Below are 22,015 nucleotides of genomic sequence, written 5' to 3' on the forward strand. Positions count from 1 at the left end.
CTTGGAATGTGCAGGTTTTCCTCTGAGGAAAGGTTGGACAGGTTAGGTTTATATCCACTGGAGTTTAGAAGAGTAAGAGGTGACTTGATGGAGACATATAAGATTCCTGAGGGGTTTTGACAGGGTGGATGTGGAAAGGTTGTTTCTTCTTGTTGAAGAAACTAGAACTTGGGGTCACTATTTAAAAATAAGGTGTCACCCATTTAATACAGAGTTGAGAATTCTTTTATTTCCAAGGGTCGTGACTCTTTGGAACTCTCTTTCTCAAAAGGCGATGGAAGCAGAGTCTATAAATATTTTTAAGGCAGAGGTGGATAGATTCTTGATAAGCAAGGGGGTGAAAGGTTATCATGGGTAGGAGGGAATGTGGTGTTGAGATTACAATCAGATCAGCCATGATCTTATTGAATGGTGGAGCAGGTTCGAGGGGCCGAGTGGCCTACTCCTGCTCCTAATTCATATGTTTGTATTTATGTTTGTAATCAAATCTTATGCTAATGTGCTATTGATTGAGAGTTCAACCAGCCAATCATTAGAATCACTTGCTGAAATACAGCCAATCAACTGACAGGAATGTGGGACATTTCCAAAGTACTCCCGAGACATTTACTGAATATTCTTAATGTTTATTACCTTTTACAGATTTACACTTACAGTAAAAAGACTTGAATAAACAGCTCAGTGAGAGGAAGCTGGAGAAATTCACAGGGAGAATGAAGGTTTATTAAAACAGTTGTGGAGATTTTCTCAATAACATGAGAATCCTGTCGCTTTAAACAGAGACTAAACTTTAAATTGTAACTGCAGGGTGAGCAGGAAGGAGGTCTGGTTTACTGAGCGGTGACTTCTGAGGTTCATATTATTTTAGCTCAGCTGACAGTCTTCAGCATCTTAGAGAGGTTTTACTTGGCATCACGAGTCTACATTGTCCAATCAAACACTCCCAGGGCAGGTACAGTACGGGTTAGATACAGAGTAAAGCCCCCTCTACACTGTCCCAATTTAGTGCCTTAACCCCTGATCCTCAGAGGTGTCTCAGACCCAGTCACGAGAAGGAAGAGAGTTGAAATTCCGTGCTGACAATGACCTTTATCCTCCCAGCTCACCCCTGTTATATTTAAAGTTGTGTCTCCTCTGCGGACTGTCTCTAACATTCTACACACATTCTGATCTGCTCACACTCTTACTGAGGGGAGAGGACAGGGTCTCGTGGGTGAGGGCACAGGAGAAGCGGGCGTTGGACTCCCAGTCAGAGCCAGAGAGGGTCAGCAGGCTGCTGACACTGTAGGTGCTGTCCGAAGCTCGCAGGTAATTGCTGGTCTGAACTCCGGCCGAAATGGCTGCACCGTCCTTCTTCCACTCCACCCCCACTTCATCGGGATAGAAGTGATCGGCAAGGCACACCAGGGTGGCAGTGCCCTTGGCCTTGACCTCCTCCGGCGAGGGGGGCATCAGGGTCAGTGTGGGTTGAGACTTCTCTCGGCCTGAAAGAGAAGAGAAAAACTGTTAATCACTGCATGTTTGTGTATTTCTGTGTTCTATTTGTATATTTTTTGCTCTCTGTATATATTTGTGTGTTTTATGTATATATTTGTGTCTTTTGTCGGTATATTTGTGTGTCCTCTGTATATATTTGTGTGTTTCATGTATTTATTTGTGTGTTCTGTCTGTACATTTGTGTATTCTCTGTGTATATTTGTGTGTTCTATGTGTATATTTATGTGTATGTTTCTGTGGGTGTTTCTGTGTTTGGAATTGTCACATCAGATAACAGACAGCTGAGTTAATGAACTGCAGCTGGTGTTGAATCGTTAGAAATGAGCACCATCACTTCTTAATTTGCCTCGCTTGCTAGGTTTAGTCTAAAATACAAAGACAGTGGATGGTTTGATGTTCAACTGGTTAAATTGTGTTTGACTGCTCTTGGAAGTATGATATGGTAGTTTTTTTTATTCATTCATGGGATGTGGGCGTCGCTGGCCAGGCCAGCATTTATTGCCCATCACTAATAGCCCTTGAGAAGGTGGTGGTGAGCTGCCTTCTTGAACTGCTGCAGTCCATGTGGGGTAGGTACACCCACAGTGCTGTTAGGCAGGGAGTTCCAGGATTTTGACCCAGTGACAGTGAAGGAACGGCGATATAGTTCCAAGTCAGGATGGTGTGTGGCTTGGAGGAGAACTTGCAGGTGGTGGTGTTCCCATGCAACTGCTGGCCTTTCCTCCTAGGTGGCCAGCCTTTGACCTGCTCTTGTAGCCACAGTATTTACAGGGCTACTGCAGTTCAGGTTCTGGTCAATGGTAACCCTCAGGATGTTGATAGTGGGGGATTCAGCGATCGTAATGCCATTGAATGTCAAGGGGAGATGGTTAGATTCTTTCTTATTTGAGATAGTCATTGCCTTTCACTTGTGTGACGCGAATGTTACTTGTTACTTATCAGCCCAAGCGTGGACAGTGTCCAGGTTTTGCTGCATTTCTAGATAGTCTGTTTCCGTTTCTGTGGATTCGCGAATGGTGCTGAAGGATGTGCAATCATCAGCGAACATCCCCTCTTCTGACCTTATGGTGGAGGGAAGGTCATTGATGAAGCAGCTGAAGATGGTTGGGCCTAGGACACTATGCTGAGGAACTCCTGCAGTGACGTCCTGGAGCTGAGATGATTGACCTCCAACAACCACAGCTATCTTCCTTTGTGCTAGGTATGACTCCAAACAGTCGAGAGATTTCCCCCTGATTCACACTGACTCTAGTTTTGCTCGGGCTCCTTGATTCCAGACTCAAATGCTGCCTTGATGACAGTTATTACTGAAATGAGTCTGAAAGAAGGGCAGGAATGGCAGCTCAATATTCCTGATACTGAGTTTCCCAACGGGATAGAGAGGGAGAGAAAAAAGGAGAAGGGTTTCACAATATTAGTCAAAAGAAAAAATCGCAGCTGTGAGGAGGGATGATATTCAAGCAGGATCATCGAATGAGGACATCTGAATGAACGTAGGAACAAAAAAGGGGCAATCACATTGCTGCACTATATACAGACCAGGGGTCGGTAACCTTTATTACCTGAAGAGACTGTTTTCAAAAATATTACCTAAAATAAAAACTACTGGCAGTGTCAAGACCAAAATTCAGCATTTCTAAACCAAATACCTTCTAAATTGCCAAGTGTCTCTGGTAGAATGCACACTTTGTATATATAATAAATAAAATACATGTATTGAATTTATGTATCAATAGAAAAAAAGTCAAAATCAGAATAGGTTTCACTCTGAATTATTGCATTTTTTTGACTTGTTTTTGTATAATTTTGTCAGTAAAGTCAAAATTTAAAAAAAAAATTTAAATTCAGATGTGCAGAATTAAGACAATTTTTTCAGCTATTGATTCTCGTAATAAAAAAGAAGTTTCTAATAGCAGAATAATTTATCATCTCAGTGATATTAGAAACAATAATGGTCACAAACATAAAAGCTGTTCCTCCAATGGAAGCTGTACCACTCAAACAAGTTCATTTAGACAATGATGATGCTTTTCATTTAAATAATCATTTGAAACTATAAAGTACAACATAATGATTAGCCTTTTATCCCCACAATAAAAACACAGTTTACTTTCCTTGACTGAATTTTTTCGGCCTTTTTCATGTTAATGTGATCCAACTGGAAAAGGTTGGCAGCTGTAAATGAGCTGTTAAAGAGTCACATGTGGCTCCGGAGCCGCAGGTTCCAGACTCCTGCTATAGACCCTCAAACAGTCAGAGGGAGAGAGAAGAGCAAATGTGTCGGCAAATTACTGAAAAGTGCAGAAACAACAGGCCAGTAATAGGAGGGGATTTCAACTTTCCAAATATTAACTGGGATAAATTCAGTATAAAAGGTGCAGAGGGTGCAGAATTCCTAAAATACATTCGGGAGAACTTTTCTCATCAGTAGAAAGACCAACAAGAGAAGATACAGTTCTGGACTTAGTTTTCAGGAATGAATCTGGGCAGGTGGAAGGGGATCAATGTGAGAGTGTTTTAGTGGCAGTGATTATAATTCAGTTAGATTTAGAGCAGTTATAGAAAAGGATAAAGATGGACCAAGAGTAAAAGTTTTAAACTGGGGAAAGGCCAATTTTACTAAGCTGAGATGTGATTTGTCAGAATTAGACTGGAAACAGCTACTTGAAGGTAAATCAGTGTCAGAGCAGTGGGAGGCATTCAAGGAGGAGATAGTGAGGGCTCAGAACAAACATGTTCCCACAAAGAAAAAGGGTGAGACTCCCAAATCTCCATTTACCACAGATGGTAAAGAGCATACACAGTAGGATAAGGTACAAAAGGGAAACTTATATCGGATACTGAGATCTTGATACTGCAGAAAACCTGGAGAAGTGTAGAGAGTTCAGGGGTGAAATTGAAAAGGAAATTAGGGAAACAAAGAGAGGACATGAAAAAATATTAGCTAGTAAAATCAAGGAAAACCCAAAGATGTTTAATAAATACATAAAGAGCCGGAGAGTCACTAAGAAAAGAGCGGGGTAAATTGGAGTCCAAAAACCTAACCTGTGTGTGGAGGCGGAGGATGTGGACATGTTTCTGAATGAATACTTTGTGCCTTTTTTCACAGAGAGTGACAAAGCAGACATTGTAGTGAAGGAGGAGGAGTGTGAAATCTTGGATGGGATAAACTTAGTGAGGGAGGAAATATTAAGGTGTTTCACATCCTTGAAAATGGATAAATCACCAGGCCCAGGTGAAATGTATCCCAGGCTGCAAAGGAAGCAATGGGAGAAATAGCGGAGGCTCTGATCCTCATTTTCCAATTCTCTCTGGTTAAAGGCATGGTGCCTGAGGACTGGAGGACTGCTAATGTTGTACTGTTGTTTAAAAAGGAAAGAATGGATGGACCAAGTAATTACAGATCAGTCAGCATAACCTCGGCAGTGGGAAAATTATTGGAAAAAGTTCTGAGAGACAGTAAAAACCATCATTTAGAGAAACACGGGATTAATTCAGGACAGTCAGCATGGATTTGTTAAGGGAAGTTTGTGTCTGACTAACGATTACATTTCATGAGGAGGTTACAAGGAGTGTCAAAGTGGGCGTCATGTTTGAAAGAGTCTACATGGATTTTAGCAAGGCCTTTGATAAGATCCCACATGGCAGACTGGTCAGAAAATTAAAAGCCCATGGGATCCAAGGAAAAGTGGGAAATTGGATCAAAAATTGAGTCAGTGACAGGAAGCAAAGTTTTATTGTCGGTGGGTGTTTTTGTGAGTGGAAAGCTGTTTTCAGTGGGGTTCTGCAGGGCTCAGTACTGGGTCCACTGCTGATTATAGTGTCTTTCAATGATTTAGATTTAAATGGAAGGGGTATTAAGAAGTTTGTAGATGATACAAAAATAGGCCTTGCGGTTGATAATGAGGAACAAGGCTGCAGACTGCAGGAAGATATCAATGGACTGGTCAGGTGGGCAGAAAAATAGCAAATGGAATTCAGTCCAGAGAAATGTGAGGTAATGCATTTGGGGAGGACAAACGAGGCAAAGGAATATCCAATAAATGGGATGATACTGAGAAGTGTAGAGGAACTGAGGGACCTTGGAGTTCATGTCCACAGATCCCTGAAGGTAGCAGGACAGCTAGATAAGGTGGTTAAGAAGGCTTACGGGATGCTTGCCCTTATTCGCTGAGGCCTGGAGTATAAGGTTAAGGAGGTTATGCCAGAACTGTAGAAAACACTAGTTAGACCACAGCTAGAAAACTGTGTACAGTTCTGGTTACCACATTACAGGAAGGATGTGATCAAACAAGAGGGGGTACAGAGGAGATTTACGAGGATGTTACCAGGAATGGAGAATTTTACCTATGAGGAAAGATAGGATCGGCTGGGATTGTTATCTCTGGAACAGAGGAGACTGAGGGGAGATTTAATTGAGGTGTATAAAATTATGAGGGGCCTAGATAGAGTGGATAGGAAGGACCTACTTCCCGCAGCAGAGAGGTCAATAACCCAGCGGCATAGATTTAAATTAATTGGTGGAAGGATGAGAGGTGAATTGAGGAGTAATTTTTTCACCCAGAGGGTGTTGGGGGTCTGGAATTCACTGCCTGAAAGGGTGGGAGAGGCAGAAACTCTCATCACATTGAAAAAACACTTGGATATGCACTTGAGGTGCCGAAACCTACAGGGATATGGGAATAAGAGCTGGAAAGTGGAATTAGGTTTGTTAACTCATTTTCAGCTGGCATGGAAACCATGGGCCGAATGGCCTCATCTGCATTGTAAATCTTTCTATGTTTCTCTGTTTAAACGTCTCGAATGAAGGTTTGTCACCAATTCAGCACTGAAATGGTTAATAGTAAGAGTGTTTAAAGACTCAGTGTCCCTTTAAGACACTGTTAACCTGACAGGAAGCTTGAACTGTAGATCAGTCTATCTGGAGGAAACAGGCTCAGTGTTAACAAATCTCAGATCACACACACATCCGGAGAACTTTCTCCGAGAACACTGGAGCAGACTTGTATCAACACATGTCAGAAAGGATTCATGTTGGGTGTCGGTGTGGAAGGTTTTCGATTTCATTTAAAACCTTCTTGTCCAACACTGGGGTGAGGTCAAGGGTGAGGTTATAATCAGTCTCAGTGTACTGGGGTCAGGCAGGGTCACTGCTCCAAATGATCCCATGACCCCTGGAAGGTGAGAGTGTGCGCGAGGGTCAGGATCAGGAGCCTCCAAACTCAAAGAAAGACTTGCATTTCTATAGTGCCTGTCACCACCTCAGGATGTCCCAAAGTGTTTTATGGCCAATTGTGCACAGCAAGATCCCAGACAGCTGAGTGATAATGAGCAGATAATCTGATTTTCAGTGCTGTTGGTTGAGTGATAAACATTGTCCAGAACACCGAGGAGAACTCCCCTGCTCTTCTAATAGCGCAGTGGGATCCTTTACATTCACCTGAGAGGGCAGACGTCAGTTTGTCTCATCTGAAAGACAGCACCTCTGACAATGCAGCACTCCCTCAATACTGCACTGCAGTGTCAGCCTGGATTATGTGCTCCAGTCTCTGGAGTGGGACCTGAAGCCACGACATTCTGACTCAGAGGTGAGAGTGTTACCCACTGAGGCAACACTAACACCTCACAGTCGAATAGCCTGCCATTCTCAACCTCCCGGCTCACACTTGGAGGAATGAGGCCACTTGGGGAGGGTGGAGCTGTGCCCCAGCCAGAGATAGTGCCTTCAGGAGAGAGATGGAGAGCAGATTGTGGGAGACCTGTAGTCTAGAGGGGTGACATTTAACCAGTCGATGGCAGGTGCTGAGCCCTTTCCCCGTAAGTATTATGTAAGTTGATGGGGAAAGTGGGAGGGGCACTAGAGTAACACCTTTGTTGCTGCTGAAACTCTTGCTATCTGCTCGGACATGTATAATAAACACACAGACAAATCAGACAAACATTAGTCAGTTTTCTGTGGATTTTCTGCTGGGTTCAGCTTTAATCAACAGGGGTATTGTGGGAGCTCCCGGTTAATAAAAAGAGAAGAAAGACTTGTATTTATATCGAGTATTTCACACCTCAGGACCTCCCAAAGTCATTTACAGACAATGAAGGACTTGTTTAAAGAGCAGTCACTGTTGGAATGTAGGAAATGTGGCAGACAATTTGTGCACAGCAAGATCCCACAAACAGCAATGAGGTAAATGAACATTTTCAGTGACGTCGGTTCAGAGATAAATATCAGTGTCATGCAGGCCCCCACCTGCCAAGAATGAGGCACATTAATTTCGCCATATGAACACTGCTTTTTAATCTGTTGCTGGAGTAAAGAAAGAACTTGTTTTTAAAAAACAGCACCACGCCCTTGACTGGAAAGACATTGGCATAATAACAGACAGTACTTGGAAGGGACAAAAGACCATTTCCTGACAAATTCAATCCACAATGGACTTTTGATTACCAGACATTGAGGGTGGAGGAGCTCCCATTCCAGCTTGACTGCTAAGATGGCCGACTACACCATCGGACATGGTCAGACCAGTTTAGTCACATGACTAACTGGCTGTTGTAGTTTTTTGAATTTGAACTTGCCACAGAGAATTTGAACTCAGAAAGCTGTTTGCTCCTGGACTGAAAAGACTTTTCAAGGCTGGCTTGCCACTGTCTCTCTCCCGTCGGCTTTCATCTCTCTCACCAGCTTCAGAAATCATTGAAGACATATGAACCGCAAGAGGGAAAAGTCTCCCACAGTGAACAAAGTTTAAGAAGAATACTGGGCCCCAATGAAAAGCAAGATCTACCGACAAGCAAGGACTACAGTGAGCTCGAAGCACAGTAACAAAAACTCTCTTCAGAGATTGCCTCAAACCTCTGCACTTTATTTTTCTTCTGCTCTTTTCTGTCTCTATTTGCATGTGTGTATCGCATATGCATGCTAGCATGGGGCATGGCGTGTATCCGTACGCGTTAACTGAATTAGAGTTTTAGTTTAAGTTTTAATAAATTTCACCTTTCTTCTTTAAACCTAAGAAAACCTGTTTGTGCTCATTTCTTTGCCTCACAATTGGAAAGCGGTGAACAAGGATTCACCGAGAAGGAGCTCAAAACACAGTGTGTTTCAAATTAAATCTTGTTACAGTAAGACCAGGTGAAGGCTGTGAAAGACCCCGAGAGACTTTCATCACCTGGTCAGAACAATCGACCTGAACTCGACCCAAAGACAAAGCAACTGAGAGTCTCCCCAAAACCCTGGAACACTGAAGCCACTGGATTGGGAGCCCTGCTGTCACTGTTTGTCATCAGAACTTTGACGAGATAAGCAGGGAGTGGACAGAACAGAGTTAAAGCTGGGGAAGGGGGAACCTCGGTGTCTCACTGTGCTGGTGCTGAGATCAGTTATATCAGAGACTGTGACAGAGACCCAGAGCTCACACTGAGACTGGCAGGAGTCTAGTGAGGGATTTCACTCCATGGAGCAGGAATGTGACCACAGTCTGCAAACGTCCAGATCTCCTCTACACACTCGGTAAATGTTGGTTGCTTATATCTTGCTGGTTAAAGGGGGAATGTAACTAAAGAAATACAGCTGGGCACCCTGTTATACACAGTGCTCTTCAATGAACCATTTCATTGACTGCAGCTCCTTACTAACACCTTCCACTATTCAGCATTTGTGTTTTAGAATGTTTCAGTATTTAAAGGATTAATAACGGAGGATTGAGGTTTACTTACTCAGTCTGAGCTTGGTTCCTTTACCGAACGTTAACCACACTGACAGCTTCCAGTGCAGGGGCTGTACAATATCCTCTGCTCTCTGTTTCACTCACTCACTCTCACCCTCTCTCTGTCTTTCACTGTCACTGTGTCTTTCTCTCTGTCACTCTTTGCCTGTGTGTATGTGTGTCTCTGTCTCTCACACTCTCTCCATATATATATATTTGTATCTGTCTCTATGTGTGCTTCTGTCTGTCTCTGTCTGTGTGTGTCGTTCACAGAGTGTTGCACTCTGTCTCTGCTACTTTGGGTTTCTCTCACATTCTGTCTCTCTCTCATTGTTTTCTCTCACTCTGTCTCTTTCACTCTCTCATTATGTCCCTCTCTCTCACTCCCTGTTACTCTGTCTCTGTCACACGCTCTCTCTCTCTCACACTCTCTCTCAATCTGTCTCTCTCTTTCTCTCACTCACTGTCTCTCTTTCTCACTCTCTCTCACTCTCTCTCTCTTTCTCACTCTCACTATCTCATTCAGTCTCACTCTGTCTCTATTTTTCTCCCTCTCGCTGTCTTTCTCTTTCTCTCTCTCTCACTCTCACACTTTGTCTCTCTTTCTCACTCTGTCTCTCTTTTTCTCCCTCTCACTCTCTCTCTCTTTCTCTCTCTCTCACTTTCTCTCTCTCTGTCTCTCACAGACTGGGATGAATTCTCCCGGTGCCATGGAGACGGGGATCTCATTTGGAGGTTGGGCAGGACTGGGAAAAATACGACGAGCCGTGTCAACATGGCTCCCTGACACATTCCCGCCTCCGGGTTACTTTCCCATGGGTGTACTGGGAACCGGTCATCTGCTGGCTCCATGGAGATGGGCAGACAATTAGAGCAATGAAGTTCACATTTAGGGGCCATTTTTGAGCCGGTGCTGGTATTTTACCAACGTCGGAGCGGCCTCCCCACCCCCGAGTGTGGAGGCCGCCAGTTCAATGGAGGAGCCCTCCCGGCAGCAGGCCAGGGGACCATCGGAGACGGAGACTCTATGTCCCAATGACAGAGCTACAGGGATGAAAAGCTGCAGTCCCGCCTGTGAATAATCCTGTGGAGGAGTTTCCTAACCCTAACCCTCTTCAACCTGATGGCCCAACTGGCTTCAGCCCTTTGTATTTTACTATTCCTCTGCAGGCAGCCGAGGGCGTCTCCATGTTGAGGGGCCCTCACTCTCGCCTGCCTGTTTCAGCAGGGCCCACCTCTCCCGGTGGAGCTGCCAGCCTGACATCACTGTGGGCCCTCTGATTGGGCCTGCAGGCTCGGGAGCCTGACCGCCATCATTAATAGGACAGTGAGTGTGGAGGTGACCAATTAGGAGGCTGCCTCCCAGAAAGTTGCTCCGGCGAGTGCTGATGACATGGGCAGGCTCGGGACCCTCATACAGGCCAGACGTCAGAGTCCCAATGTCCACTGGGCCAACCAGCCATCTCTCTCTCTCACGCTGTCCCTCTTGTGCTCTTTCCCTCTGTCTATCGCAGTATCTCCCTCTCTCTCTCTCTCTCCCTCTCTCTATCTCACTCTCTTTCTCTCACTCTTTCTCTCTCTCTATCTGTCTCTCTCTAGCACTTTCTCTCTCTCTATCTCTCTCTCTCTCTCTCACTGTCTCTCTTTATCTCACTCTCTCCCCCAATATCTCTCTTTCTGTCATTCTCTCTCTCCCACTGTCTCTGTTTCTCTCTCTCTCCTACTGTCTCTGCTTCACTCTCTCTCTCTGTTTGAATTCCATGCCGCCGTGCTTGGGAAAGTTGGGAATTCTACTTGTCGATGATAAATCTTCCAGCTGCTCTTCCCACCACATCAGATGGAAAAACCTGGAGCCACTCAATTCCTGGAAAATGAAAATCTCCCAGCAAACCGAGCTCACCTGCCTGTGCCCTGGAAAAAAGGGGAGGAGTGTTTCTGTAAATGTGATGTTTCTGTTGCTGACTCTGGTCTTCCTCATGGACCATTTGAAAACAGTGAGTTTCAGAGTCGGTGGATCATGTCTACATGGAGTGGGAGAGGTTGTGGCCCCTGTTCCATTATTTGAAGGGGCTGCTCCTCATCCTCTGGTTCTAATTCAGGCCCACGCTCCTGATCTTTGGCCACCCAGTGCAGAGGGGAGTGGGCAGGTTGGAGGCCCCTCCTCGTGGGTCTGCTCCTGGGCCTGGCCAAGGTGTCCATCCACTGGCCCGAGTTGGATGGGACCCATGGGGGTGGTGCCACTGGCTGCCAGTCTATCTACCACGGCTTTGTCCCCACCCGGGTGGCCCTGGAGAAGGAGCAGGGGGTGTCTGCTGGGTCACTTGAGGCCTTCAGGCTGCAGTGGGCACCACAGGGACAGGAGTGTGTAGTGGATAGTGAAAATAACATCAGGCTTTAATTTGTTCAGTTTGCTTTCTATTTATGATTTCAGTTTTATTCATTTCGACACTTTTCTAAATTGGATTTTGATTGGTGAAAATTGTGTCAAGCAGATAGTCCAATCAGATGAGAAGAAACCTGTTTCCATAGTAACTGACCTGGGGTGTCTGACCAGGGGTGGGGGGTCAATAATAATGATCAATAATTAGTCTGTGCTCATGAAGCGACTCCACCAGAACCCAGAGAGAATCGAATGAAGCAAAATGTCAAATCTCCAGAGCTGTGAGATTCTCACTGATGAAGACAGCAGCTCCTCGTCCTCTCTAAACTCCTCCATCCTTTCCCAATTCCTCACACCGTTCAGGGGAATGTTTCTGTCAACACTCTCATCGACACATGTGGCAGCACTGCACAAAACAGGAAATATTTCCCAGATATATAAGACTGGAGATTGAAGCAACTGTTTTAATACACCGTCTGCTTATTAGATAATAAATATAACTGTGGGATGTGTCAGTACAGGAGGTGGGACTGTGTGTCCATTATTATATATTATATATAACTGTGGGATGTGTCAGTACAGGAGGTGGGACTGTGTGTCCATTATTATATATTTTATATAACTGTGGGTTGTGTCAGTACAGGAGGTGGGACTGTGTGTCCATTATTATATATTATATAAAACTGTGGGATGTGTCAGTACAGGAGGTGGGACTGTGTGTCCATTATTATATATTATATAAAACTGTGGGTTGTGTCAGTGCAGGAGGTGGGACTGTGTTTCCATTATGATATATTATATATAACTGTGGGTTGTGTCAGTACAGGAGGTGGGACTGTGTGTCCATTATTATATATTTTATATAACTGTGAGATGTGTCAGTACAGGAGGTGGGACTGTGTGTCCATTATTATATATTATATAAAACTGTGGGTTGTGTCAGTTCAGGAGGTGGGACTGTGTTTCCATTATTATATATTATATCTAACTGTGGGTTGTGTCAGTACAGGAGGTGGGACTGTGTGTCCATTATTATATATTATATATAACTGTGGGATGTGTCAGTACAGGAAGTGGGAATGTGTGTCCATTATTATATATTATATATAACTGTGGGACGTGTCAGTACAGGAGGTGGGACTGTGTGTCCATTATTATATATTATATCTAACTGTGGGATGTGTCAGTACAGGAAGTGGGAATGTGTGTCCATTGTCATATATTATTTTATACTGTGGGATGTTTCAGTTCAGGAGGTGGGAATGTGTATCCATTATTATATATTATATATAACTGTGGGACGTGTCAGTACAGGAAGTGGGAATGTGTATCCATTATTACATATTATATATAACTGTGGGACGTGTCAGTGCAGGAAGTGGGAATGTATATCCATTATTATATATTATATATAACTGTGGGATGTGTCAGTGCAGGAGGTGGGACTGTGTATCCATTATTATATATTATATATAACTGTGGGACGTGTCAGTACAGGAATGGGGAATGTGTATCCATTATTATATATTATTCTTTACTGAGGGATGTGTCAGTACAGGAGGTGGGACTGTGTATCCATTATTATATTTTATATATTACTGTGGGATGTGTCGGTGCAGGAGGTGGGACTGTGTATCCATTATTATATATAATTTTTTACTGTGGGACGTGTCAGTCCAGGAAGTGGGAATGTGTATCCATTATTATATATTATATAAAACTGTGGGATGTGTCGGTGCAGGAGGTGGGACTGTGTATCCATTATTATATATTATTTTTTACTGTGGGATGTGTCAGTACAGGAGGTGGGAATGTGTATCCATTATTATATATTATATATTACTGTGGGACGTGTCGGTGCAGGAGGTGGGACTGTGTATCCATTATTATATATTATATATAACTGTGGGATGTGTCAGTACAGGAGGTGGGACTGTGTGTCCATTATTGTATATTTTATATAACTGTGAGATGTGTCAGTACAGGAGGTGGGACTGTGTGTCCATTATGATATATTATATAAAACTGTGGGTTGTGTCAGTGCAGGAGGTGGGACTGTGTTTCCATTATGATATATTATATATAACTGTGGGTTGTGTCAGTACAGGAGGTGGGACTGTGTATCCATTATTATATATTATATAAAACTGTGGGATGTGTCGGTGCAGGAGGTGGGACTGTGTATCCATTATTATATATTATTTTTTACTGTGGGATGTGTCAGTACAGGAGGTGGGAATGTGTATCCATTATTATATATTATATATTACTGTGGGACGTGTCGGTGCAGGAGGTGGGACTGTGTATCCATTATTATATATTATATATAACTGTGGGATGTGTCAGTACAGGAGGTGGGACTGTGTGTCCATTATTGTATATTTTATATAACTGTGAGATGTGTCAGTACAGGAGGTGGGACTGTGTGTCCATTATTATATATTATATATAACTGTGGGATGTGTCAGTCCAGGAGGTGGGACTGTGTGTCCATTATTCTATATTATATATAACTGTGGGATGTGTCAGTACAGGAGGTGGGACTGTGTGTCCATTATTATATATTTTATATAACTGTGGGACGTGTCAGTACAGGAAGTGGGAATGTGTGTCCATTGTTATATATTATTTTTTACTGTGGGATGTTTCAGTTCAGGAAGTGGGAATGTGTATCCATTATTACATATTATATATAACTGTGAGACGTGTCAGTACAGGAGGTGGGACTGTGTGTCCATTATTATATATTTTATATAACTGTGAGATGTGTCAGTACAGGAGGTGGGACTGTGTGTCCATTATGATATATTATATAAAACTGTGGGTTGTGTCAGTTCAGGAGGTGGGACTGTGTTTCCATTATGATATATTATATATAACTGTGGGTTGTGTCAGTACAGGAGGTGGGACTGTGTGTCCATTATTATATATTATATATAACTGTGGGACGTGTCAGTACAGGAAGTGGGAATGTGTGTCCATTGTTATATATTATTTTTTACTGTGGGATGTTTCAGTTCAGGAAGTGGGAATGTGTATCCATTATTACATATTATATATAACTGTGGGATGTGTCAGTGCAGGAGGTGGGATTGTGTATCCATTATTATATTTTATATATTACTGTGGGATGTGTCGGTGCAGGAGGTGGGACTGTGTGTCCATTATTATATATTATATATAACTGTGGGATGTGTCAGTACAGCAATTGGGAATGTGTGTCCAATATTATATATTATATATAACTGTGGGATGTGTCAGTGCAGGAGGTGGGACTGTGTGTCCATTATTATATGTTATATATAAATGTGGGACGTGTCAGTACAGGAGGTGGGACTGTGTGTCCATTATTATATATTATATATAACTGTGGGACGTGTCAGTGCAGGAGGCGTGACTGTGTGTCCATTATTATATATTATATATAACTGTGGGATGTGTCAGTACAGGAGGTGGGACTGTGTGTCCATTATTATATATTATCTCTAACTGTGGGATGTATCAGTGCAGGAGGCGTGACTGTGTGTCCATTATTATATATTTCTCTAACTGTGGGACGTGTCAGTACAGGAATTGGGAATGTGTATCCATTATTATATATTATATATAACTGTGGGACGTGTCAGTACAGGAAGTGGGAATGTGTATCCATTATTACATATTATATATAACTGTGGGATGTGTCAGTGCAGGAGGTGGGACTGTGTGTCCATTATTATATATTATATATAACTGTGGGATGTGTCAGTACAGGAAGTGGGAATGTGTATCCATTATTACATATATATAACTGTGGGATGTGTCAGTGCAGGAGGTGGGACTGTGTATCCATTATTATATTTTATATATTACTGTGGGATGTGTCAGTGCAGGAGGTGGGAATGTGTATCCATTATTATATATTATTTTTTACTGTGGGATGTGTCAGTACAGGAGGTGGGATTGTGTATCCATTATTATATGTTATATATAACTGTGGGATGTATCAGTACAGGAGGTGGGATTGTGTATCCATTATTATATGTTATATATAACTGTGGGATGTGTCAGTGCAGGAGGTGGGACTGTGTATCCATTATTATATATTATTTTTTACTGTGGGATGTGTCAGTACAGGAGGTGGGAATGTGTATCCATTATTATATATTATATATTACTGTGGGATGTGTCGGTGCAGGAGGTGGGACTGTGTATCCATTATTATATATTATTTTTTACTGTGGGATGTGTCAGTACAGGAGGTGGGAATGTGTATCCATTATTATATGTTATATATAACTGTGGGATGTGTCAGTGCAGGAGGTGGGACTGTGTATCCATTATTATATATTATTTTTTACTGTGGGATGTGTCAGTACAGGAGGTGGGAATGTGTATCCATTATTATATATTATATATTACTGTGGGATGTGTCGGTGCAGGAGGTGGGACTGTGTATCCATTATTATATATTATTTTTTACTGTGGGATGTGTCAGTACAGGAGGTGGGAATGTGTATCCATTATTATATATTATATATTACTGTGGGATGTGTCGGTGCAGGAGGTGGGACTGTGTATCCATTATTATATATTATTTTTTACTGTGGGATGTGTCAGTGCAGGAGGTGGGAATGTGTATCCATTATTATATATTATATATAACTGTGGGATGTGTCGGTGCAGGAGGTGGGACTGTGTATCCATTATTATATATTATATATAACTGTGGGATGTGTCAGTACAGGAGGTGGGAATGTGTATCCATTATTATATATTATATATTACTGTGGGACGTGTCGGTGCAGGAGGTGGGACTGTGTATCCATTATTATATATTATATATAACTGTGGGATGTGTCAGTACAGGAGGTGGGACTGTGTGTCCATTATTGTATATTTTATATAACTGTGAGATGTGTCAGTACAGGAGGTGGGACTGTGTGTCCATTATTATATATTATATAAAACTGTGGGTTGTGTCAGTGCAGGAGGTGGGACTGTGGTTCCATTATGATATATTATATATAACTGTGGGTTGTGTCAGTACAGGAGGTGGGACTGTGTGTCCATTATTATATATTTTATATAACTGTGAGATGTGTCAGTACAGGAGGTGGGACTGTGTGTCCATTATGATATATTATATAAAACTGTGGGTTGTGTCAGTTCAGGAGGTGGGACTGTGGTTCCATTATGATATATTATATATAACTGTGGGTTGTGTCAGTACAGGAGGTGGGACTGTGTGTCCATTATTGTATATTTTATATAACTGTGAGATGTGTCTGTACAGGAGGTGGGAATGTGTATCCATTATTATATATTATTTTTTACTGTGGGACGTGTCTGTACAGGAGGTGGAAATGTGTATCCATTATTATATATTATCTTTAACTGTGGGATGTGTCAGTGCAGGAGGTGGGACTGTGTGTCCATTATTATATATTATATATAACTGTGGGATGTGTCAGTGCAGGAGGTGGGACTGTGTATCCATTATTATATATTATTGTTTACTGTGGGATGTGTCAGTACAGAAGGTGGGAATGTGTATCCATTATTATATGTTATATATAACTGTGGGATGTGTCAGTGCAGGAGGTGGGACTGTGCGTCCATTATTATATATTATATATAACTGTGGGACGTGTCAGTACAGGAAGTGGGAATGTGTGTCCATTGTTATATATTATTTTTTACTGTGGGATGTTTCAGTACAGGCAGTGGGAATGTGTATCCATTATTATATATTATCTTTAACTGTGGGATGTGTCAGTGCAGGAGGTGGGACTGTGTGTCCATTATTATATATTTTATATAACTGTGAGATGTGTCAGTACAGGAGGTGGGACTGTGTGTCCATTATGATATATTATATAAAACTGTGGGTTGTGTCAGTTCAGGAGGTGGGACTGTGTTTCCATTATGATATATTATATATAACTGTGGGTTGTGTCAGTACAGGAGGTGGGACTGTGTGTCCATTATTGTATATTTTATATAACTGTGAGATGTGTCAGTACAGGAGGTGGGACTGTGTGTCCATTATTATATATTATATAAAACTGTGGGTTGTGTCAGTGCAGGAGGTGGGACTGTGGTTCCATTATGATATATTATATATAACTGTGGGTTGTGTCAGTACAGGAGGTGGGACTGTGTGTCCATTATTATATATTTTATATAACTGTGAGATGTGTCAGTACAGGAGGTGGGACTGTGTGTCCATTATGATATATTATATAAAACTGTGGGTTGTGTCAGTTCAGGAGGTGGGACTGTGTTTCCATTATGATATATTATATATAACTGTGGGTTGTGTCAGTACAGGAGGTGGGACTGTGTGTCCATTATTATATATTATATATAACTGTGGGACGTGTCAGTACAGGAAGTGGGAATGTGTGTCCATTGTTATATATTATTTTTTACTGTGGGATGTTTCAGTACAGGAGGTGGGAATGTGTATCCATTATTATATATTATATGTAACTGTGGGACGTGTCAGTGCAGGAAGTGGGACAGTGTATCCATTATTATATATTATATATAACTGTGGGACGTGTCAGTACAGGAAGTGGGAATGTGTGTCCATTGTTATATATTATTTTTTACTGTGGGATGTGTCAGTACAGGAAGTGGGAATGTGTATCCATTATTACATATTATATATAACTGTGGGACGTGTCAGTGCAGGAAGTGGGACAGTGTATCCATTATTATATATTATATATAACTGTGGGTTGTGTCAGTACAGGAGGTGGGACTGTGTGTCCATTATTATATATTATATATAACTGTGGGACGTGTCAGTACAGGAAGTGGGAATGTGTGTCCATTGTTATATATTATTTTTTACTGTGGGATGTGTCAGTACAGGAAGTGGGAATGTGTATCCATTATTACATATTATATATAACTGTGGGACGTGTCAGTGCAGGAAGTGGGACAGTGTATCCATTATTATATATTATATATAACTGTGGGATGTGTCAGTGCAGGAGGTGGGACTGTGTATCCATTATTATATATTATATATAACTGTGGGATGTGTCAGTACAGGAGGAGGGACTGTGTGTCCATTATTGTATATTTTATATAACAGTGAGATGTGTCAGTACAGGAGGTGGGAATGTGTATCCATTATTATATATTATTTTTTACTGTGGGACGTGTCTGTACAGGAGGTGGGAATGTGTATCCATTATTATATATTATATATCACTGTGGGATGTGTCAGTACAGGAGGAGGGACTGTGTGTCCATTATTGTATATTTTATATAACTGTGAGATGTGTCTGTACAGGAGGTGGGAATGTGTATCCATTATTATATATTATTTTTTACTGTGGGACGTGTCTGTACAGGAGGTGGAAATGTGTATCCATTATTATATATTATCTTTAACTGTGGGATGTGTCAGTGCAGGAGGTGGGACTGTGTGTCCATTATTATATATTTTATATAACTGTGAGATGTGTCAGTACAGGAGGTGGGACTGTGTGTCCATTATGATATATTATATAAAACTGTGGGTTGTGTCAGTTCAGGAGGTGGGACTGTGTTTCCATTATGATATATTATATATAACTGTGGGTTGTGTCAGTACAGGAGGTGGGACTGTGTGTCCATTATTATATATTATATATAACTGTGGGACGTGTCAGTACAGGAAGTGGGAATGTGTGTCCATTGTTATATATTATTTTTTACTGTGGGATGTTTCAGTACAGGAGGTGGGAATGTGTATCCATTATTATATATTATATGTAACTGTGGGACGTGTCAGTACAGGAAGTGGGAATGTGTATCCATTATTACATATTATATATAACTGTGGGACGTGTCAGTGCAGGAAGTGGGACAGTGTATCCATTATTATATATTATATATAACTGTGGGATGTGTCAGTGCAGGAGGTGGGACTGTGTATCCATTATTATATATTATATATAACTGTGGGACATGTCAGTACAGGAATTGGGAATGTGTGTCCAATATTATATATTATATATAACTGTGGGATGTGTCAGTGCAGGAGGTGGGACTGTGTGTCCATTATTATATATTATATATAACTGTGGGACATGTCAGTACAGGAATTGGGAATGTGTGTCCAATATTATATATTATATATAACTGTGGGATGTATCAGTACAGGAAGTGGGACTGTGTGTCCATTATTATATGTTATATATAAATGTGGGACGTGTCAGTACAGGAGGTGGGACTGTGTGTCCAATATTATATATTATATATAACTGTGGGACGTGTCAGTGCAGGAGGCGTGACTGTGTGTCCATTATTGTATATTATATATAACTGTGGGATGTGTCAGTACAGGAGGTGGGACTGTGTGTCCATTATTATATATTTCTCTAACTGTGGGACGTGTCAGTACAGGAAGTGGGAATGTGTATCCATTATTATATATTATATATAACTGTGGGACGTGTCAGTACAGGAAGTGGGAATGTGTATCCATTATTACATATTATATATAACTGTGGGATGTGTCAGTGCAGGAGGTGGGACTGTGTATCCATTATTATATTTTATATATTACTGTGGGATGTGTCAGTGCAGGAGGTGGGAATGTGTATCCATTATTATATGTTATATATAACTGTGGGATGTGTCAGTGCAGGAGGTGGGACTGTGTGTCCATTATAATATATTATTTTTTACTGAGGGATGTGTCAGTACAGGAGGTGGGATTGTGTATCCATTATTATATATTATATATAACTGTGGGATGTGTCGGTGCAGGAGGTGGGACTGTGTATCCATTATTATATATTATTTTTTACCGTGGGACGTGTCAGTCCAGGAAGTGGGAACGTGTATCCATTATTATATATTATATATAACTGTGGGATGTGTCGGTGCAGGAGGTGGGACTGTGTGTACATTATTATATATTATTTTTTACTGTGGGATGTGTCAGTGCAGGAGGTGGGAATGTGTATCCATTATTATATATTATATATAAATGTGGGATGTGTCAGTGCAGGAGGTGGGAATGTGTATCCATTATTATATATTATATATAACTGTGGGATGTGTCGGTGCAGGAGGTGGGACTGTGTATCCATTATTATATATTATTTTTTACTGTGGGATGTGTCGGTGCAGGAGGTGGGACTGTGTATCCATTATTATATATTATTTTTTACTGTGGGATGTGTCAGTACAGGAGGTGGGAATGTGTATCCATTATTATATATTATATATTACTGTGGGACGTGTCGGTGCAGGAGGTGAGACTGTGTATCCATTATTATATATTATATATAACTGTGGGATGTGTCAGTACAGGAGGTGGGACTGTGTGTCCATTATTGTATATTTTATATAACTGTGAGATGTGTCAGTACAGGAGGTGGGACTGTGTGTCCATTATTATATATTATATAAAACTGTGGGTTGTGTCAGTGCAGGAGGTGGGACTGTGGTTCCATTATGATATATTATATATAACTGTGGGTTGTGTCAGTACAGGAGGTGGGACTGTGTGTCCATTATTATATATTTTATATAACTGTGAGATGTGTCAGTACAGGAGGTGGGACTGTGTGTCCATTATGATATATTATATAAAACTGTGGGTTGTGTCAGTTCAGGAGGTGGGACTGTGTTTCCATTATGATATATTATATATAACTGTGGGTTGTGTCAGTACAGGAGGTGGGACTGTGTGTCCATTATTATATATTATATATAACTGTGGGACGTGTCAGTACAGGAAGTGGGAATGTGTGTCCATTGTTATATATTATTTTTTACTGTGGGATGTTTCAGTACAGGAGGTGGGAATGTGTATCCATTATTATATATTATATGTAACTGTGGGACGTGTCAGTACAGGAAGTGGGAATGTGTATCCATTATTACATATTATATATAACTGTGGGACGTGTCAGTGCAGGAAGTGGGACAGTGTATCCATTATTATATATTATATATAACTGTGGGATGTGTCAGTGCAGGAGGTGGGACTGTGTATCCATTATTATATATTATATATAACTGTGGGATGTGTCAGTACAGGAGGAGGGAATGTGTGTCCATTATTGTATATTTTATATAACAGTGAGATGTGTCAGTACAGGAGGTGGGAATGTGTATCCATTATTATATATTATTTTTTACTGTGGGACGTGTCTGTACAGGAGGTGGAAATGTGTATCCATTACTATATATTATCTTTAACTGTGGGATGTGTCAGTGCAGGAGGTGGGACTGTGTGTCCATTATTATATATTATATATAACTGTGGGATGTGTCAGTGCAGGAGGTGGGACTGTGTATCCATTATTATATATTATTGTTTACTGTGGGATGTGTCAGTACAGAAGGTGGGAATGTGTATCCATTATTATATGTTATATATAACTGTGGGATGTGTCAGTACAGGAAGTGGGAATGTGTATCCATTATTATATATTATATA

General features: G+C 41.4%; 1 gene segment (V, D, J or C); it reads right to left on the reverse strand.

Annotated features, from left to right (window-relative positions):
- Positions 1-605: 605 nt before the first annotated feature.
- Positions 606-22,015, reverse strand: part of LOC137373106 (Ig kappa chain V region Mem5-like) — a 132,961-nt gene continuing 111,551 nt past the window's right edge. Inside the window, 2 exon segments of the V gene segment in view lie at positions 606-1,484; positions 9,211-9,241. Of these exon segments, the coding sequence occupies positions 1,156-1,484; positions 9,211-9,241 (360 nt within the window).

This window comes from Heterodontus francisci, chromosome 8 (assembly GCF_036365525.1).
Source record: "Heterodontus francisci isolate sHetFra1 chromosome 8, sHetFra1.hap1, whole genome shotgun sequence".
Classification (NCBI taxonomy): Eukaryota; Metazoa; Chordata; class Chondrichthyes; order Heterodontiformes; family Heterodontidae; genus Heterodontus; species Heterodontus francisci.